We start from the raw sequence: 20,796 nt of genomic DNA on the forward strand, positions 1-20,796 counted from the left end.
ATGAGACTAGGGCCCTGCGGGATCTTAGGGAATTCCGCAGGGCCTGCAAGACAGAGCTATTCAGCCAGTCCTATGGTTGAGGCCTGCTATCTTTTTTTCTATCAGTGCTGGCCTCCCTACCCTGCACACCCCCTCCCCCACCGAATCACTCTTTGGGGATGTGGAATATAGCAGGCGTTGTTTGCTGTGGTCTATATAATCATACCAGTTGTGCCTTGATGGATGATATATTATTGCTTATTGATGTATGGGCTGGTTTTAATCATTGTTTTAACTGTTTTATGGTGTTTTACGATCTGCTTACGATCTAGTGAGGGTGGTTAGCCGAATCGATAATATACTACAGTCGGCCTTACCTGCTACAGTAAGCGCTTAAACATGGCGACCATCTGTTTTAACTAATTGGGTTGTTTATGGTTTTATAGTTTACATTTTATATATTTTATTGTGGTTGTTATATTGGAAGTTTTACTGTTGTAACCCGCCCTGAGCCTGGCTCGCCAGGGGAGGGAGGGATAAAATTGAGAAAAATAAATAAATAAATTTTATGATAATCATATCTATATGAGTCGCCCTGAGCCTAGTCTTGGTGGGGGAGGGCGGATTATGACTTTAATAAAATAAAATAAAACAATAAATACACAAAGGAACAAAACTGAGTTTACATCCAGGTGAGTGTGTCAGTCTGCACCACTCCAAACCATTGCAGCTGTATTCTGATCCAGGTGAATTGCTCAGTTTCCCTCTGCACTCTCCAATCTGCCCAATTGTCTGTCCCTATTTGCATGCTTCCCCCGTTCCTTGCTCTATTTATTTCCCCTGATTGATTACGACTTTTTTAAAAAAAGTTTTTGTTTGTCATCTAGGATTGCTAGGTAATGCAAGATGTTGACTTTTGGTTGGTTTTGCACCCTCAGTCATCTTTTCTTCCACTTGTGGTACTTTTCTGCAAAACTCCCAAGTCTGTGGAGGTTCTGGACAGAGACGCTACTGAAGGCCAATAAACTGAAGCTTAATCCAGACAAGACTGAGGTGCTGTTGGTAAGTGGAAGAGACTGCACTAGGCTGTCGATTTGGTTTGTCCCGAACTGAAAAACAGCTGAATTTCTCCTGATTCGGCGGTTTCTGGTTCGGATAGAGCCAAATTCAAAAAAAGGCAGAAAACGAGGAGCCAAATTCCAATGGGCAGATGGGGGGACCCCTTCTGGGCCCCATAACTCAGGGGCCCCTGACCCAATCTTCACAAAACTTGGGGGTTCTTGCAAGAAGGATCCCCTCAAGCTACACTAAAAATGTGGGACCTCTACCTCCAAACATGCCCCCCCGGAGCTGCAGAAAGGCGCGAATGTGCTTTAAATGGATTTAGTCGGCCAAATTTTTCCCGAACTCCAAATCTTGCACCGAATTCCACGGATCCGAATAGGGGGAGTTCGGACTTTGGCATTTCTCAAATCAAAACGGGCCAAATTTTGCCTAATCCGAATTTTACTGAATTTTTTTTTCAACAGCCCTAGACTGCACTCCTCCTGCATGAGCAGGTCCGTTACTAGTCTGGAGGCTCAGGTCTGTAGCCTCCTGTGGAACAGTTTCTTTATCTCCTCACCTGCCATATGCGCATCACGAAAGCATATGCCATCAAACAGTGCTGCTCGTGAGAAGGTGAACCATGGCCAGAAATGAAAGCCATTATTGCATGAGCTCTAACCAAAGCTTCTAGCTGTTTTATGTTGCTTAAATCATCAACGGTAATTTCACTGCTTGTATCTAGGAGTAAAAATGACAATATATTATTATTATTATTTGTTTAGCATGTGTTCTCCAGTTAAAAAGCAACAACGATGCAATAGCATACTGATATCTGACTCAGAAGATTCCATAATTTAATAGCAAAATATTTTTCAAATGAAAATGAGGGGGGAAATACATCTCAGAGGAGGAGTAACAAACAGAAAAACAATTGAAGATAATATTGGTATAATGTTGCAAAATGCAGACACCTTAACTACCCAGCTGCATAACTCTTACTGTGAATTGTAAACGTCACAAAAATAACAGAACAGACTAGAAAGAAACCCAAGTATGAAATCATTAACTTCCTTAGGGTTATTTGAATACGCACCTTCATCATCAAAGCTCTTTGTGAAAGGTTTCAGATGCAGCAACATATTTATTGCCCAATCTACATGCTTAATGGCTTCACCAAGAGGAAACTGGTTGCAGTAGAGCCATTCTGCAAATTCTAGCAGATAATCAATTTTCTTTAATTCAAATTCTTTTTTCTGTATAAAAAAGAATGCATTATTAGACAAGTTGCTATTGACTGCTTCAGACACAAAAGTGAACTATGGTTTGCCTCTACATGAGGTATGCCTGTGTATGGTGCTTTCCTCTCCTTGCACATGGCTTCCATATTAAAGACTTCCACTTTTGCAGCAAACCGTTTTTTGCCACTGCATCCAAACTGCAATGTATCGCTTGCTCTCTTCCCTGCAAACCAGGATTCCAAACCATGGCTTGTTATCCTGGTTTGTAGGAAAAAGAAAAAGCATAGTTTGGCAGAGACAGATATAAGTGTTGTTCTAGAGAATATCGTCCAGCTACAACCCCATATTAGTTATTACTGCATTCTTCCAGAACGGTTACCTGCCGCTTCTGCTGTACTGAGCCCCGTGCCACAGAGTGGTAAAGCTGCAGTACTGCAGTCCAAGCTCTGCTCACGACCAGAATTTGATCCTGATGGAAGTCAGTTTCAGGTAGTCAGCTCAAGATTGACGGACCCATTCCTGAGCCTTCGGCGGCAGGGGATAGCATGGCCGAGGCACCGCAGCTGCGCCTCCAAAGCCATTCCCCAGCCACCGGAAGGCTTTAAAAAGTCTTTTGGAGGCTTTTTATTTTTTAAATGGGGCATTTTGCCCCACTGAGAACAGCGAGGCTGCTGGGCCATCCAGGGTCAGGACAACTAAAAGATACTTCTTCAAAATTGCCCAATATCTCTTAGAGACATTCTAAATATTAATCCCTAGTTGAAAGTAAAACTAAAACAAAAGAAAGGAAAAAATGAAGGCAATTAAATACAAGCAGGAAAACTGAAAAGGCTTGGGTGAGGCCTCTAATTTCCCCCTTCCCCACTATTTCTTCTTTCACTTCCCTGGCAGCACCCATGGCCTCTCCCCTTTTCCTGCTTCCTTCACTCCTTCCCACCCACCCACCCACCCACCCACCAACCAATTATCTGCCCCCCACCTTCAGGTATATTTATTATTTACTTCATTTCAAATCAAATCACACCTTTATTTGGCATAAAAGTTTACTTCATTTATACCCTGCCTTTCTCCGCAGTGGGGAGGGACCCAAAGCAGCATACATAATTCTCCTCTCTTCCATTTTATCCTCACAACAGCTCTTTGAAGAGGGTTAGGCTGACAGTGTGTGACTGACCCAATGAGCTTTCATGGCAGTGTGGGGATTTGAACCTGAAACTCTTAACTGCTACACTACACTGGCTTCCATGGGGTGGCTGCTGGTGAACAGGAACAAGCAGCCAGTCCTGGGTCAGTTATGCAAATCACGTGGTATCAAGTTGCACAGTGTCTCCTTCAAGGCCTGCCCCCGATATATCCTCCCTCAAAGGCCAAAACAGGCTTGGCACTCCTCCCCTGCTTTTTACTGACAGAGAACAGGGCTGGCAATACTATTGTGACTGCCTAACAACACTCACTGAAGGCATTTCTTTCTTAAAGCTAAATGCACTGCTCCTATCATTTTGAGGGATTTTACCCCACTATTGTACTTTTAAAAATATTTTTATGGTAACCTGGGGCTATCCTCAATTTTGTAGAAAGATTTGTCCGCAGATGCGTAATAACAAGAGCTGACACCAGAGCTGGGATAAGCAAAGGGCCAACTTTATTTTTATTGTTCAAGAAGGATCTGCAGTGCACACAAGCCAAAAACATCCCCCCAAACTAACTGCAGTGCGGGCAATTGTCGGGATGCAGAAAAGTCAGGCCTCCTCTTTTTTGTGCATCACCATTCTTACAGCAAGATGGCTCGGAGCTCGGAGCCATCACATGTGGTAAGGCTCATGCTCTTCCTTGCCAAGCCTTCTTTAGTGCTCGAGGGAGGTGTGCCACGTCCAATCCACCCAATCCGCGAGGTCTATAGGTAAAGGATAGCAGCACCCCTCAAGGAGTTCCTGTCCCAGGTCACTTCCAGGCCCCAAGGCCCCAGGCCTGGTCTGAGGGTTACGCCTTCATCTTCCAAACTGATGCCTCATGGCCCCAGTCTCTGGATTTAAGTTTCCACAGATGGGGCCATGCTGAGAATTAGATATATTGACCACAGTCAATATTTTCAAATGTGAGAAGTGGACTGGAACATCCTTCTTCATATGCCTTCATAAGCTTTCACAAGCACCTCAAGTGTTTTAATGGAGATGATGAGACATAAACATTTGAAAATAATAAGCCTCTAAAATCAGTTATTTTGCAGTTGTCTTCAAGATGGCTGTACAAAACTGAAACTTAAAACTGCCTCTGAAACTATCGTTAAAAACTGGAAGTGTACACTGCCAACCATATCTTAACAATGAGGATAGATACAGACCTGTAAAACTTCAATTGCATTTTGGTAACAGGACAATTTCCCCACAAGGTCTGGTGATACTGCTGCCAAACGACGCCACATATAGGACAAGTAGTCCTCACTTTCATCTTTGAACTTCTGAATTTCCATTATATAGTTACGTCCAAGTCTGGCCTTCGCCAATAACATATGTTTGAAAATTGGACTAGAAAAAAAGAATTGTATAAAGCATATATGCGATTTAACATAAATTCATATAAGGATTAGCTGGAATCAGTACTCAATAAATCTAAGCTACATAAGTATTTTGGAATCAGAAGTCATTGTGCTACAGACATGATAGTAACCAAATCAGTATCAAACTTCAAGTGTAAGTGAATGACGCAAAACAACGGGTTGATCCTATGGTCATGAAAAGAGTTGGTGGAGTGGATCTTCCCTGCCATTCCCTTCTTCCAGCAGCTCACTGATTGCCCAAAAATCCTCCAGTGAGGAGCGGGGAACACTTGTAAGCAAAATGCACCACCAGTGTGTGTGTGAGGGGTATGTGAGGTGGGGAATCAAGGGTTCCCTAACTATGAATGGAGGATTTTCAAAGAGTGGAGAGGACTCCTTGGAGGAGAACATGGGAAAGTTCTGCTCCACCAACTCCTTCCAGGAGGGTTTTTTTTTAAATAAGAGCCAACTGATTATATAGGTCTTCTGACCTTTAAGCTGGCAGGGATAGACTCAAACCTGGAGTAGGTTATACTCAGGCTAATTGTCCTGGGGGGCTTCAACATCCATGTTGAGTTCACTTTGTCTGATCATGCTCAGGACTCTCAAGGTTGTAGTGGGCCCTATGCATGAAAAAGGCATACATTGGATTTACTGTTCTGGACTGAGCAGGAAATCACCAATCTAGTGAGAGGTCCATAATTTGACATTGGTCATGGACAGATAATTATCCATTGAGGGCTGGCCCAGGTTAGATTGCTTTGCCTCCAGCACCCAGGGATTTATGTCTCCTGCAGGTTTCCAAGAATACTCTGAATTTGGGAATATTAATGGTAACTCTGTCGAGTCCTTAGTGAAAGCCTGGAATGGCAGGCTGCTGGAGCTATTGACAGGATTGTTCCCCAGTGCCCTCTTCCCATTCATCGAACAACATCAGCCCTGTGGTAAACGCAGAGTTTGCAGATTTGAAACAGGTTGGGAGATGGCTCGAGTGGTGGCAATGAAAGACTTGAAGCAAATCTGACAAGACTGGGTGGAATTAAGTTGACCCTAGAAGTGCTGCTGGATCCTGCGTTGCTCTTGGAATGGCAGAAGGACACAGTAGCCAAAGGCACCTTCCATTAACTACATCTGATTAGAAAACTTTCTACCCTTGTTGATTCTGCTGACATGGCTATACTGATCCATGCTTCATAACCTCAGGACTGGAGGTTATGAACACAACTTCATAGGCAATTCAATATCTTCGTTTAAAAACAAATGAACAAAAGAACTGCCAGGGACCTCGATGGCTCAGTGGGCAGAGCGACAGCCTTTGAGTATGAGCGTGCAGAGTTCAAATCTCTGTTCAGGTATATTCTTGCTTTTGAGCAGTTGCTGTAGCTCAGTGGTAAATCACATGCTTGGCATGAAACCTGTAATACCTTTAAACATCTTAGGTACTTAAGGCAGTTTCCAATGTGCCTAGGTTATCCACAAAGCTTTTTATATACCCCTTTAAAATCCCATTGCATGCACACTGCAGTTCTTTCCTATGTGGCTGTAGATTCAAGGTTTCTTTCCTACCAGCAGAAACACCTGACCAGTAGAGAACTAGGTACATAGAACAGTTCCCTCTCTGAAAGGGTGACACAGGCTGCTGAACACAGCTGTGTTTCTGGATCATTCCTGTGCAATCTAAGGGTGCAACGCTATGTACACTTACCTGGGAGTAAGCATAATCTCACACTGTGGGAATTACTCCTGAGTAAACACAGAGACAATGCACTGCATGACCAACTCAGCCATAAACTGTATATGTTTTTTTTTCAAAGCAAAGAGAATCCAGACCACTCACAGTCTGTGCTTAGATCGAGGAAGAATCTGAACAGCTTCGTCTAACACTTTAAGGCCTCCTTCCCAATCATTCTGATCCGCATACACTTGGAATAATAATACATACAAAAATGTCCTTAGTGTCAAATCCTCATCTGCACCTGGAAAACACAATGAAACAATATATAATGTTATAAAATCAATAGAGTCAGGTTGCTAAAAAAAACACACCAAAAAACTGTCATAAAAAGAACTTACCCAGATAAAAATGCCCATCCGATAAAGTACTGCCTTGAAATTCAGCTGTAGGCCACTGATGCAAATATATCAAATGTTCTCTTCCCTAAATAATGATGGGTGGAGATGAAAAGAATGTTTATGAATTTTAATGGTTAGCAATTAAAAAAATATGTGATTGGCTAGAAATAACTAGGGCTGTCGATTCGGTTCCACCGGAACCGCAAAACCGCCGAACTTCCCCTGGTTCGGCGGTTTTGCGGTTCAGATGGAACCGAACTGCAACATGGTGGGAAACCACGGTCCCGAACTCGGCAAGTTCGGGGGACCACGGAAAAAATTCGGCAGGTTCAGGATTCGCCAAACCTGCCTTTTCCCACCTTTAAGGAGCTCTCTGGAAGGCAAGCAAGCTTGCCTTCACGGGGCTTCCCTGAAGGCACGAGGGTGCCCTTTAAACAGGGTGAAGGCACGAGGGTGCCCTGTTTCACCCACCCCTCGTGCCTTCAGGGGGCTTCCCTATAGGTGCTGGGGCCCCTTTAAACAGATGTGTGCCTCCCAGCCGGGAGGCACAGATCTGTACCACCCCCCTGCGCACCTACAGGGGGCTTCCCTATAGGTGCTGGGGGCCCTTTAAATAGATTTGAGCCTCCCGGCCAGGAGGCACAAATCTTTACCACCCCCCGCGCGCCTACAGGGGGCTTCCCTATAGGTGCTGGGGGCCCTTTAACAGGCCAACAGCACCTGTAGGAAAGCCCCCTATAGGCCGCGGGGGGGTGGAATAGATCTGTGCCTCCCAGCTGGAAGGCGCAGATCTGTTTAAAGAGCCCCCCGCGCGCCTTCAGGGAAGCCCCGTGAAGGCCCGTGGGGGGGGTGAATTTTCCCCTGAACTCCGGATCTCGCCCGAATTTTGGGGATCCAAAGCGGGGGAGTTCGGACTTTGGCACAGCCCGAATTTAAAAGGGCCAAATTTTGCCGAAGCCGAACTGTACCAAAAATTTTTTTTTCAACAGCCCTAGAAATAACACCTCTCGGTAGGCCTAGACACAGAAGAAGTTGAACTCTAGTGATAGAAGACAAGGGAGGTTTGAACATCTGCAGGCCATTGATCAAGAAGATATGGAAGGGCAGAGTTGGGGAAAAAGAGCCCACCCCACTAACAAATTCAAACCCTCCTGGTAGATTTCACATATTAAGACGAATTAACTAGCAAGTACCTGGTCTTTAGGTTTCTATTTCAAGTTAGATTATTGTTTACCTGCTGAGGAACAAATAGGGCTACCCATTAGATGCTGTTACTTATTACCTGCTTATTTTTGGCTTCTGCTGCTTTAATGGTGTTTTTGAGAATGATTTCGGTGGGCTTTTTAAGCTGTTGTCTGTCTACTGGAGAACCAATGAAAGGTAAACATGCATTCCAGAAGTGTCTACTTGCTATCATTGCAAGAGCAAGACTCCCTGCTGCTCCAGCATAACTTTGAAGGAGAATAAAAACACACAATAATCATGTTTGTTGAATATAGTAGACATCCACTATGATTACAGTGAAACCAATCCAGTATTCTCTCTGTGTGTCCTCACTAAAACAGGTATCATATTTCCTGATTATATCACAGAAGTTGGCCTGTTTTTCTGTAAATAAAAATACCTTATAGAGGATATTTACCTGCTCCTGTTTTTTTTAAAAAAAAAACACATTTCAATTTTTAAAGAAAAATATTGCAATTGAGAATGGGCTCAGTGTAGGTCCCCGTGGGTTTGTTCTAAAACAATTCCCTATTTATAAAAGTGTTTAATATGGCAATAATTACAGATAATCTGTCCAGTCAATTTCCTTGACTGTAACAAAGATTGCCAGCATTCTAGAACAATTTAGAAACATAGGTTAATAGTTGTTGCAATATGTTCTGTTCTGGTCCAATAATTAATAAGGTTGCCAGCTTCAGGTTGGGAAATACCTGGAGGTTTTTGGGGTGGAGCCTGAGGAGGGCGGGGTTTGGGGAGGGGAGGGACTTCAATGCCATGGAGTCCAATGGCCAAAGCGGCTATTTTCTCCAGTTGAACTTGGCTGGAGATCAGTTGTAATAGCAGGAGATCTCCAGCTAGTACCTGGAGGTTGGCAACCCTAATAATTAACAATGGTCACTTTACATCAATATGATTACACATCTGCCTTCATTCTTTAAAAAGGTAAAGGTCGCCTGTGCAAGCACCGGGTCATTCCTGACCCTTGGGGTAACATCACATCCCGACGTTTAAAGGCAGACTTTGTTTACGGGGTGGTTTGCCAGTGCCTTCCCCAGTCATCTTCCCTTTACCCCCAGCAAGCTGGGTACTCATTTCACTGACCTCGGAAGGATGGAAGGCTGAGTCAACCTTGAGCAGGCTACCTGAAACCGACTTACTCAGGTCGTGAGCAGAGCTTTTGACTGCAGTACTGCAGCTTAACACTCTGCGCCATGGGGCTTCATTCTTTAGCTCTTACAAAATGTGTTCCTTTAGCCATCATATAGCTCTTTCTGAACTTGGCCTAAGAGTGTGGGTCAAAACAACCTGGCCAGAAGTGTCTTGGAGCAAAAAGTGTACCACAAGTGCTTTCTGCTCCTAGCTCCCCCAGTCAGTGGGGGAAAGGACTTGGAGAAGAAAGCAGTCAGGCACACAAAAAACGGCTTCTAGCCTCCTTCACCCAGCCATGGTCATCCAGCTAATCAGAAGGTCTGAGGCTGGAGAACAAGTATGCCAGTTAGAGATATCGGAAGTAACTATTTTTAGACTGATTTTATAATACTCTACCATATATTCTCGGTCAGCTATCAAACAGAAATAGCGAGGGTTATGAAGCAATATGTTCAGTCTTGTCATTGATATAAACATTTTACAGTTAAGTGTTCAACAATGAAATGGGTCCTTACTAAGGCCCAATCCTTATTCAATTCAACAGTTACTGAGATATTTACATCGTTCCATGGCCCGAGAATAGCCTCTTTAGAGAACATTTCATTAATTAATATGTTAGACTAATTAATTAATCTGTTAAAGGTTCTATTAGTATTTCAACAGTTTTATAATGAGGCCTCTTGCTTCTCTTCAATCTGTTTACTTTCAATGCCATTTATTATTTATAGGTTTACCTAGAGAATTTGTATCTGCTTCTGATCATTTTAGTAAATTTAAATATTTTTTTAAATTATTGACTTGATTGAAAGATAGCTTGGTACTTTGTGTAAATCTGAGCAATCAACCTGTGTTTCAGAACTCTCCACTGTCTTGTTTTATGAGAGAAATGAATTTTGGTTTGTGTGTGTCTGTCATTTGTAAGCCAGCATTTTGGCATAATTATTAGCTCTGTCCAGCATTTTTTTTTTGCTTTATATAATTTATGTTCTTATAAGTTGAATAGGTATCCTTAAAATCTAGCATCTGCTTCAAATTTTCAATTTCCTGTTTCACTTATGCTCCAATTTACTAGTTAGTATTCTGTCTATTATTTCCTGTCTCTCTACCCCCCTCGACAATGCAGAAATAACAATCTGACCCCTTTTGGATTTTGCTTTGCTGGATTTCCAAACTATGGCCTTAAAAACATCTGCTGTGTTTTTGTCTCTAAAGAAGTTCCATATGTCTTCTTCATATTTTCATTTTAACTTCAATATAATGTAATATTAAATTGTTAATTCTAGTAAATATCATGTTCCTGTTACAAATATAATACATTATAATTTGTATATGTTATGGGCTTCTCAAATGAACTTTTAATTGTTTTCAAAAATACCAATGGAAAATAAAACAAATAATTCTTGAATATATTATAAATATTTTCGCGGTGAAGAAAACTTAGTAACTTGGATATTTTATATCTCCAAATATTTTCTGGATGTTAAGATTCTGTAAATTTTTTACTGACTTACTTTCATTAAATCTATCCAGTTTGGAGTTTGTGTTATATTAAGTGTGTAGATCTCTGTTGGATATCCATTAACACATTTCTATAGGTTCTTGTCATTAACCTTCAGTATGCAAACTTTCATATATTATTTAGATGTATATATTTGTTATTTTATAAGAGTTAAAGGTTCTCTAAACTATCTTACAGTATTCCAATATATTCAACATACCTTGCACTTTTAACAAAAGATTTCGATGCTACTAAACGTAATTGTTTTTTTCCTCCCAGGTTTTCCATTATACTCTTGCCTCGAGTACAAGCAGCAATACTTAGCATTTCTTGTCTCACTGTGTAATCAGTCCTGTACAGAAAACCCAAAATCATTTCCAGTTGAACTTCTAGTATTGTATACCAAAGTATTGTATATCAAAGCTCGGCATTCCAGATTATAGTCACGTCCCAAGTAGAGGAGTTTCCACCAGTGCAAAGTTATGAGAATTGGGTTATTTGAACCCATCAGTGAAGTCTGAGCATTTAATTTTTTTTTAAGTAATGCCACACTTGGTTTAGATCAGAAACTTTAACTGGCATAATAACAAAACAAAAGAAAACAAAACACCACACACCTTTCCAAATACATAAAGAGCTGGCTCTCATTCTGCTTACTATTAACCATCATATTTGCTACTTTGTCTCCACAACCAACATGGGCCTATCTATATACCTAATAGTGAAGTTGGCAAATCTTTGGATACTTAAATCTGGTGACTGAAATTGCGAATAGGCAAGACGGATCTTTCTACAAACCTGAAAAGGTCTGTAAAAAAAAATCTGAAATAAAAAAACCCAAACCACAAAAACTGGGGAGTTTTAAAAAGCCGAAAATGACAAAAGGAGTGCCTGTAGCTTTAAGCAACGGATTCCCTCTAGGGTTGCCAGGTCCCTCTTCACCACCGGCAGGAGGTTTTTGGGGCGGAGCATGAGGAGGGTGGGGTTTGGGGAGGGACTTCAATGCCATAGAGTCCAATTGCCAAAGCAGCCTTTTTCTCCAGGTGAACTGATCTCTATCGGCTGGAGATCAGTTGTAATAGCAGGAGATCTCCAGCTAGTACCTGGAGGTTGGCAACCCTAATTCCCTCAGTGGCTGTTGCTAGGCAACCACAGATTCCAAGGCTTGGTTCTGTTTGTAAAAGCAAGAGGGAGGGGGCAGGGCCCTTTCCAGGAATATTTTGGCCATTGGGGCCCAGCCTGCCTATGGTTGCAAGCTCTAGGTTGGGAAATTACTGGAGATTTTGTGGTGAAGTCTGAGGAGAGAAGGGTTTGGGGAGGGAAGAGCCCTCAGTAGGATATAATGCCATAGAGTCCAGCCTCCAAACCAGCCACTTCCACCAGGGGAACAGATCTCTGCTGTCCAGAGTGCAGTTGTAATTCTGGGAGATCTCCAGGTCCCACCTGGAGGTTGGCAACCCTAGGTCTGGCAGCAACCCCTGGATGACTTGATACCTCCTGACTTGTGTGATTCAACTAGGCCTGGCTGCTTGCTGCTGTTCAACAGCAGCCACCATTTGAAAGCCAGTGTGGTGTAGCAGTTAGAGGTTCAGAGCAGGGTCTGGGAGACCCAAGTTCAAATCCCCATCTTGCTGTGGAAGCCCACTGGGTGATTATGGGTTAGTCACACACTTTCAGCCTAACCTACCTCACAGAGTTGTTGTATGGATAAAAAGGAGGAGAGGAGACTAATGTAAGCTGCTTTGGTCCCCGCTGTGGAGAAAGACTGTCATTTTCCAAGGTAGAGGCTGCAGGGAGGGGAGACAGAAAACTTAAGACAGAGGGGCAGATAAAGGTAGGTTGGCTGTTAGGTGGAAAAGAGATAGGGTTGTCCACTCCAGGTTGAGAAATTTCTGGAGATTTGAGGAGTGTAGGATGGGGAGGGTGGGGTGTGATGAGACGAGGGACCTCAGAAGGGTATCATGCCATAGATTCCACCCTCCAAAGCAGCCATTTCCTCCAGGGGAACTGGCATTGCCGACCTCCAGGTCAGAGCTGGAAATCACTCGGAATTACAACTGATCTCCAGGTGACAGAGATCAGTTCCTTTGGAGAAAATGGCTGCTTTGGAGGGTGGAGTAGATGACATTATACTCTGCTGAGGTTGCTTCCCTCTCCAAACTTCACCTTCCCAAGGCTCCATCCCCAAATCTCCAGGAATTTCCCAACCTGGAGCTGGCAACCCTAAGGGGGACTGATCTCTGAAATTGGGAGAGCTATTGTAATTCCAGGAGAGCTGCTGCCACTACTGCTGCTGTGGGAGGGAGAGGAAGCAGGTGGGCGACTGGAAGTAGAGTTGCCAGGTCCCTTTGCTCCACTGGGGCTTTGGGGAGGCATGGCTGAAGGCGCGTGACACTCACGCCCTGCGAGACGAGCCTACATGCCCCGCACGATGCACGGACACTCTAGCAATCTCTGCCAAAACTCTATGGTTTTCAGAGTGTATCAGTGGACGTTGCTTGAGCATCCGTGTAGTGTGGGGCGCAAGCATGCATCGTGCACCTCCCCCTCCACTTGGCTCTCTTTTGCCCGCCGACCCTCAGCTGGTTGGCAGGCAGCCCGGTGGATTGGCGGGCTTTTGCCCGCCCCCACCGGGCAGTTGGCATGCTTAGCTGGAAGGGTGATGGGAGGCAGAAAGAGAGAAAGAGTGATGGGCTGGAAGGGCAGAAAGAGAAAGTGACGGCCATAGAGGAGAGAGTAAAATAAGGGGTGGAAGGAGGGAGAAAGAGTGAGACTGAGAAAAGTGGAGGGAGAAGGGAGGAAGCAAAGGTGGGGGGAATTGGATAGCAATTCCTGCAAGTTTCTTGCGGGTTCCCACTTATAAGAACAAATTCTGCCTTTATCTCCAGGATAAAGTGTATATTACCTTGGGCATTAGCTTGATAGCAACTAAGTCATTTGAGATTATAAGGTATGTATGATTATAAGCTTGTATGGCTTGGACTGTTTAGGCCTCTCACTTTCCCCCTCTCATACACATTCTGCTTCCAGCTCAAATGTCAGGAGAAGAGAAAGGGTACTTGGCACACTGGAATAGTACCCCTCAGCTTATTTCCCCCTCAGGCAAGCTGTTTACTTGCAACTGTGCTGTGAAGATGCCCGGAGCAGGGAAGGGGGGGGGGACAAAGAGAAAAGAAAGTGGGGGTGAGAGTGGACATGCTCTAGGCTTGAAAAGTCTCCCCTCCAGGCCACCTGAACTCCTCACCCTAACTAAAACAGAGGAGGAGAGAGAAAGAGGATGGAGAGGAAGTTCTAGCATAACAAAACAGGTATCCTAAGAGATCCAGTAGTAGTGATGGTGGAACTCTGTTTGCCTGGTCTGGTTAGCTCGGGGAAACTCCACCCTTTGGGGTCTGTCAGATTAAGGTCCCTCCTGGAACCACCAGAGAAGATTTGCTTCTACGAGCACCTTGAACTCAGGCTTCATAGGTTGTGACCTCATATTTAATGCTAACCAGGGTTGCCCTCATTTGAAGTTAGGGTTTGAAGTAGGATAACAAATCCAAATTACAGAGCACTTCTCGCTAGTATTATTCATTTTTTACTCATTTTAATGACTATTGAAACATATTCTGTATGTTAAACATTTAAACATATCCCCTTTGCCAAAACTGTGACAGCTGCCATTTCTTGAACCCTACCATAATATTCACAGGGTCTTTTTTTCGCATTCAGAAGAAACACTAAGGCTCTTGTCTTGTTCAGGACTTGCTCTCTTGCCCATTAAAGCAAGGCTGTTAAACATATGGCCCGCTCTTATGCGGCCCAACAGCCAGCTGAGGCAGTCACCCCCACCCCAGTCTCGATCTGGGCTGGTGAGCCCATTGCGGGCTCGCCAGCCGAGGCAGCACCCCCACCCGCTCCAGTCCCGATCTGGGCTGGCAAGGCATGGCCCGGCCCGACCAAGTGACATTTATGTCATATCCAGCCCTCGTAACACAGGGGTTCGACAGCCCTGCATTAAAGTATAAGGTGTTGATTTTAATTGTTCTGACTTGGCTAATTCTGTTGTGTTTGTGGAGGAATCTGGAGTATCTGAATTCACATTGAAATTTCCTGTCCATTTATATAAATGTCAGTGGTGGGTTTTCTGGCTGAAACAGCACGTGGCCATTCTGGACACCATCTGCAAAAGATTGAAGTGCTAGCCTGAAGTGCCAACAGATTTACAATTAGCAGCCTTTCCATCCTAGCTGAAGTGTTTTCATTTTCAAGAGGTACTGTGCTACAGCTTGGGAGGCAGGGTTTTGTTATGGCAATGAGGGTCAGGTGCCACAGCTTTCATCCAGATTTTTTAAATTCCTTGCATCATGAAAAAAGGGGCAGTACTCAAACTGAATGTCTCTCTTGTAATAATGTTTATGTTTATAGTCTCTCAGTTCTAAGTGTTCCTTGGAGTTACTTTTCTTATTTTTTTGCTCTATAGAAAATGTCAACAGAATCAAGGATAACAGTGTCTTCCTCAATAGGATATGCATCTGCCATGAGCAAAGAGAGATGAATATATACCATCTGCATACAATCTAGAATGGCTGCAAAACCCTCAATGCAATTATGTATCAATAAAATGGTATATATTATTATGCCAACACAGTTTGAAAATCTCTTTGGTGTGCAATTTGTGCTTCTTCAAAACAAACTTTTAAAACTTTGCTTCAGTCTTTGCCACTTGAATATATGCTAAATAGTTTAACAAACACTTACAGTGCATTCCTGAGAGGAATGCCTACGCCGGGCTTAGAAGGCGTGGATGCACTCCCGACGCAAAAAATCAGTGCAACCCTCATAGGGTTGCATGGGAGATATGACACCTGAAAGGTGGCGTATCTCACCAAAAATAAAAAGGAGCGTTCCTGGGCTGAAAGGGCTTTGGAGGCCACCTAAAGGCAGCCCTGCTCCTAGCCCGGCGCCGTAATGCCCCAGGAATACCTCCAGGGATGCCATAATGCCCCAGGAACACCTCCCGGGACGCTGGTGCGGCCTTTGACGGCATTTAGACGCCAGCAGAAGGCTCCGTCGGTGTCCCAGGCTGGTGCTGCTGTGGCAGTGCCTAGCAACCAGCATCTGGGCCTTCCCGCTGGCGTTCTGGCCACTAACGCCAGCGTTAGCTGCCTGGACACCGGCGTGGGGGGCCCGGTCGCTGTCACGGTGCCTTCCTGGCCTCCTAAGAGCTCAGGAGCTTCCCAAGAGCTTCCTGGCCTCCCTTAGAGTTCAGGAATGCACTGTTACTATAAAACTATTCGGAATGGTTGCATGCATCATCTCCTTGTGAAAGGGCCATGTTCTATAAACTGATTGTTTTCAAAACTTATAAGTATTGGGATTTTTATAAACACATTGGGAAAAGAAGTAGAAAATGAATGTTACTTCCATATAATAATTGTATGAAGGACAAAACAAAAATCCAGATCGATAAGCAAGTGAGCTTCAGGGTTCAGCCCGGAAATGACATCATCATACTGCCACAATAGCCCCCTCCCATGTCCCTGCCTCCCAGTATCATAATGGTCACCAGATATCAGACATCAGTTGGCAACTCATGATTGTTAGCCGCTCTGAGCCCAGCCTAGCAGGGCAGAGAGCAGGATATAAATTGAATAAAATAATAACAATAACTGTAATTTAGTAGTGTGAGTTCCCAAGAATAGATTAAAAGGTTCTCATGTTCTCTGCAACTGCAAAACACCTCTAGTGCCTTTGTTTATGAACAAAGAAAAACTTCTACTTTACCCACACAATTAGGGTTGCCAACCTCCAGGTACTAACTGGAGATCTCCCGCTATTACAACTGATCTCCAGCCGATAGAGATCAGTTCACCTGGAGAAAATGGCCACTTTGGCAATTGAACTCTATGGCATTGAAGTCCAGATATTTCCCACCCCGGAGCTGGCAACCCTAAACACACTGTATTCACGAGATTAAAATAAATAGAAGCCTGAGATGACTGCCTGTCCTGTTGTACTGCCGTACAGCCCTATGTATGGAAAAATCTGGCCAATCAGGAAACACTAATAATATGTATGCAAATAATCAATATTTGAAAAATGGAAGATTCCATATTAACCTCAGTTCCCTCCCTAAATAATTTTCCTGTAAGTCTGAATGAAAGGCATATGTGTGAAATAAAAAAGAAAAATACAACCCTTTTTAATACACCAACAGATCTACTACGGCCAAACTACAAGAGATGCAAAGTTCCCCATTATTTCCCCCCACAGGAAGAAAAGCAGCTCTATATTTACAATATTGAGCAGGGAGAAAAAGTCTAAGGGGAAAAGATGAAGCACCTTCCCTCCCTGTTGGTATTCCACTTAAGACTCCAGCATCTAGCAGAAGCTAAATATGTTTACCTCGAGCCTACTTCTGTCCTTTACTACAATCATTATAATGCAACAATCATCATGCACTTTAGAGGGCACTAAAGTTCTGTGTTTTGATGGAAATTCTACAAGCATTATTTCCAGTTTTCCTCATATAGATCTTTCAGTATAAAGCTTCATAATGAATTAAAATTATAAATAGCATGAAGAATTCTTGCATCAAAACTGCACAACTGAAAGCAGTTATACCCTTCTAAGGCCGCTGAAGCCAACGGAATTAGAAAAGTATAACTCTGTTTGGGATTCCATGGTAAATGTTATATTCATCATTAAATCTGAGGTCGCAAATCCTGCAGAGTATTTTACACACTAAACAACATTCTAGAATGACAAAGCGTATATACAGATATCTAGTAGATAAATAATTATGTGGGTGAAAAACAAAATAAATTTAGAAAACTATAAATTAGTAGCAAATGCTGCAGGATCTGAAAAGCAAAAGAATGGCCACCAAAAACTGGTGTGTGCATACATGTATATATGTGTGTATATATGTACATATCTGTTACACGAGCAAATTCTGCCTCCTATATTTAGCTGTTGTTGAACCAGGTTCCCTACTTAATTGGGTTCCTTTGACAGCAGCTTCAACCCTGGTTAAGAACCTTGGGATCTGGTCACCTTGGTTAATGGCAGGGCCCACAGCTCACTTAACTGCAGTAAAAATGGAATTGGGGAGGGTGGATAATTTGCTCTCTGGAAGGGCTCCACAATCTTTCTGGTTCCCCCAATCTCTTAATTTTTGTTAAAAGATGGGCTTTGTTACATCTGGGCCTGCCTTTAAATTAGATGTTTAATTACGTCTGATTTTTTTTTAAAAAAATTGTCATTTACAAGTTAACCATCAACTTACATTCTTTGTTTATTAGCATCTGTGTTGTACAGCGTTTTGTCATCTAATTCCAAAGTCTTCTGAGAACATGTCATCACTAATTCATGGTCATGGACAGTGTGGGCAAAATGTGTAAGTCTGGTCAGCGTCTGAAGCTCCACAAGCCGATCTGGCCAGTTGCATTCTAAAGCCATTTTGTACAACTGCAGAAGATAACTGGATAAGAATCTTTACCTGCATCCATATTAACCTCAAGCACATACAATCTTATATACATGAAGGAAGGAGATATGGTAGATTGCTGTAAAGAATCGAGGGAAATTACTTTCTCTGTATACCTTTTCTATTTCATCTGAAACTCTAAAAGCATCATACCTTCTCTGTGCCTAGTTCTAAGACCCCATAAAGTCTCAGTGACTTTTCTCAAGAGGGCTCAGAATATGGACAAGACAAGGATGTCTAGAGCTGAGTATCATCCATATATTGACGGCATCCAACCCCAAAGCTACAAATGATTTCTCCTAAGGGCTTTACATAGAGATTGAAAAGCATGGGAGATAGGATTGTACCCTGTGGAACTCCACAGGAGAGGTCCCACATTGATGACAACTGGTTTCCCAGAGCAAACCTCTGAGTCCGACCTGCAAGGAATGATTTGAACCAGTTTAGTGTGCAGTGCCTACGCTATCCCCAACCACTGGAAGGCTCAGGAATGAGCTGAAAGAGTATATACACTGGGTGGAAATATGCCTTTTATCCCAGTTTAATCTCTAACATTCTACCATATGATATGTTTGATTTTATTGTTAAGATACCATTTTCTATAGTTCTATATTTCTATTATACTAAATAAAACTACCTTTATAAAAGACTTTTAAAATTTTATCCTAATTTTTAACTTTTTCTGATTTTACTATTTTACTATATTTCTAATAATTTTGTGTACACTGAACCATCAATGGCACTGCTGAGGGCGTGTGAGTAACGCCTGCTTGCCGGCTCAAAAGGTCCAGTTTTCGGATTGGGATACTCAACCGGTAATAATTTTAAATTCAATTTTATGAAATTACTTGATTAATCAGCTCAAGGGCAGTTGATGAATCAGAAAAAAAATCTTTAAACAGTTGTCAGCCATACTAGCAAATTGAATCAGAAACCGAACCATCTCAGTGGTTCCCAAAGTGGGCAGTACCACCCCCTGGGGGGCGGTGGGATTACCTAGGGGGGCACTAAGAGGCAAGGGGGCAGCAGAGGGGCGCTAGAGGTGGGCCCCTTCAACTGTGCTTTTGGATAGGGTAAGGGGTGCTAGGGTTGAGTTTGTGGAACCAAGGGGGCGGTGGCCCAAAAAGTTTGGGAACCAGTGATCTACATAAACATATTTGGAATGGCAGATTCTATTAACAGATATAATATATGGATAAATTTAAATATATATATACCTGAGGCAAATTGGGAAGTGTAAACTCCATGGGACCCAAACCACTGCATGAGTACATTTCCAGACCAATAAAAACTTTTGTCATGGAACAGGACCCTTCATCATTAGTCTGAATGGGAAGAAATATTAACATTTATTATGCTTTTTTTTGCATATAACGAACAATGCAGAGTTACAGCTAAAGACGAAGGGCACAGGACGCTTTACTTCTGTTTAGGAATGCAATGCAAGTGTACATTGAATGAAAACGGGTTATACACAATTTGGAATCTGCTCTAATTAGGATTAATTACTTGCAGTGTACATTTAAACGTCATGAATTCACCGCAGTCAAATGAGATAATGACCTTGAAAACACTTCTCATTACCGGGCCATTAAAAGATTTAATCTATCACACACTCTTTGTTCTGGATAAAGTTTGTCTGTACAAAATCATCTTTATAACTAGAAATCTCTCAATGCAGATATATAAAATTGTTATTTCCCCCTCTTTTTGTGCCATCAAGTAACAACTGACTTATGGCGACCCTGTGGGGTTTTCAAGGCAAGAGACATTCAGAGGTTGTTTGCCATTACTTGCCTCTGAGTCATGACCCTGATATGCCTTGGTAGTCTCCCTTCCAAATACTGACCAGGGCTGACCCTGCTTAGCTTCCGAGATCTGACAAAATTGGGCTAGCCTGGGCTATCCAGGTCAGGGCCTGTTTTCCCTTATAAGTCCCTTATATTTGAGCAAATTCACTCAGCCCTTGTCACAAACAGAAGACGAAGTGGTAAATCTGGTTTCAAGAGTACCACTGCAGACTGCAGATGAAATCCACGTGACTGAATGTTCTTTCATACACACAGAAAAGTAGTCAACAGTGAGAAGAAGCGTAGCTGAGTCTCAAACCTGAAATGCTAGTTTTCTATTAGTTGGATCAAAACTCCTACTTCTGTGAATGGAAGGGCCATTCCCAAAGAACCTCCAACCCTCAGAGGTTGGCTTTCAGGAGGTATAGTGGATTGCAGCAGGAGGGAGGAAAGATCTGTTCTGGAAGCAGAGCTTGACAGACAAGTTTTAGAATCCTACCCTATGCACATGAATCACTTTTCATAGTGGAATATTCCATCATGTGAAGTCTATCAGCATTTTCAGTAGTATGGTGAAGACCGATCTGCTGTGAGATCTATGCCACAGTTCCATCAATAATTCAATTTGTTGAACTGATTGTTTTAATCCATTAATTATTTTTAAAAGTTTATGATTCGTATAACATCAGACCCCCTTCTGGATGCAGACCTTAACGTGGTGAGGGGGTTTGTGTGTGTCAGAGAAGCTGAGAGCAATACCGTAAGGGGTCTAGACTCTATCAAGAGAC

The 20,796-nt window shown here is 42.9% G+C and overlaps 1 protein-coding gene across 1 annotated transcript in view; it reads right to left on the reverse strand.

The window, feature by feature from the left end:
• Positions 1–20,796, reverse strand: part of CFAP46 (cilia and flagella associated protein 46) — a 138,385-nt gene that overhangs the window by 64,204 nt on the left and 53,385 nt on the right. The window contains exons 21-29 of the mRNA XM_056850480.1: positions 19,436–19,543; positions 18,018–18,199; positions 10,965–11,096; positions 8,156–8,324; positions 6,874–6,958; positions 6,638–6,776; positions 4,606–4,789; positions 2,120–2,279; positions 1,604–1,764 (exon numbers count right to left, since the gene is read on the reverse strand). Of these exons, the coding sequence (XP_056706458.1) occupies positions 1,604–1,764; positions 2,120–2,279; positions 4,606–4,789; positions 6,638–6,776; positions 6,874–6,958; positions 8,156–8,324; positions 10,965–11,096; positions 18,018–18,199; positions 19,436–19,543 (1,320 nt within the window). The remainder of the gene's footprint in view (positions 1–1,603; positions 1,765–2,119; positions 2,280–4,605; positions 4,790–6,637; positions 6,777–6,873; positions 6,959–8,155; positions 8,325–10,964; positions 11,097–18,017; positions 18,200–19,435; positions 19,544–20,796) is intronic.

This window comes from Euleptes europaea, chromosome 5, assembly GCF_029931775.1.
Source record: "Euleptes europaea isolate rEulEur1 chromosome 5, rEulEur1.hap1, whole genome shotgun sequence".
NCBI classification, from domain to species: Eukaryota; Metazoa; Chordata; class Lepidosauria; order Squamata; family Sphaerodactylidae; genus Euleptes; species Euleptes europaea.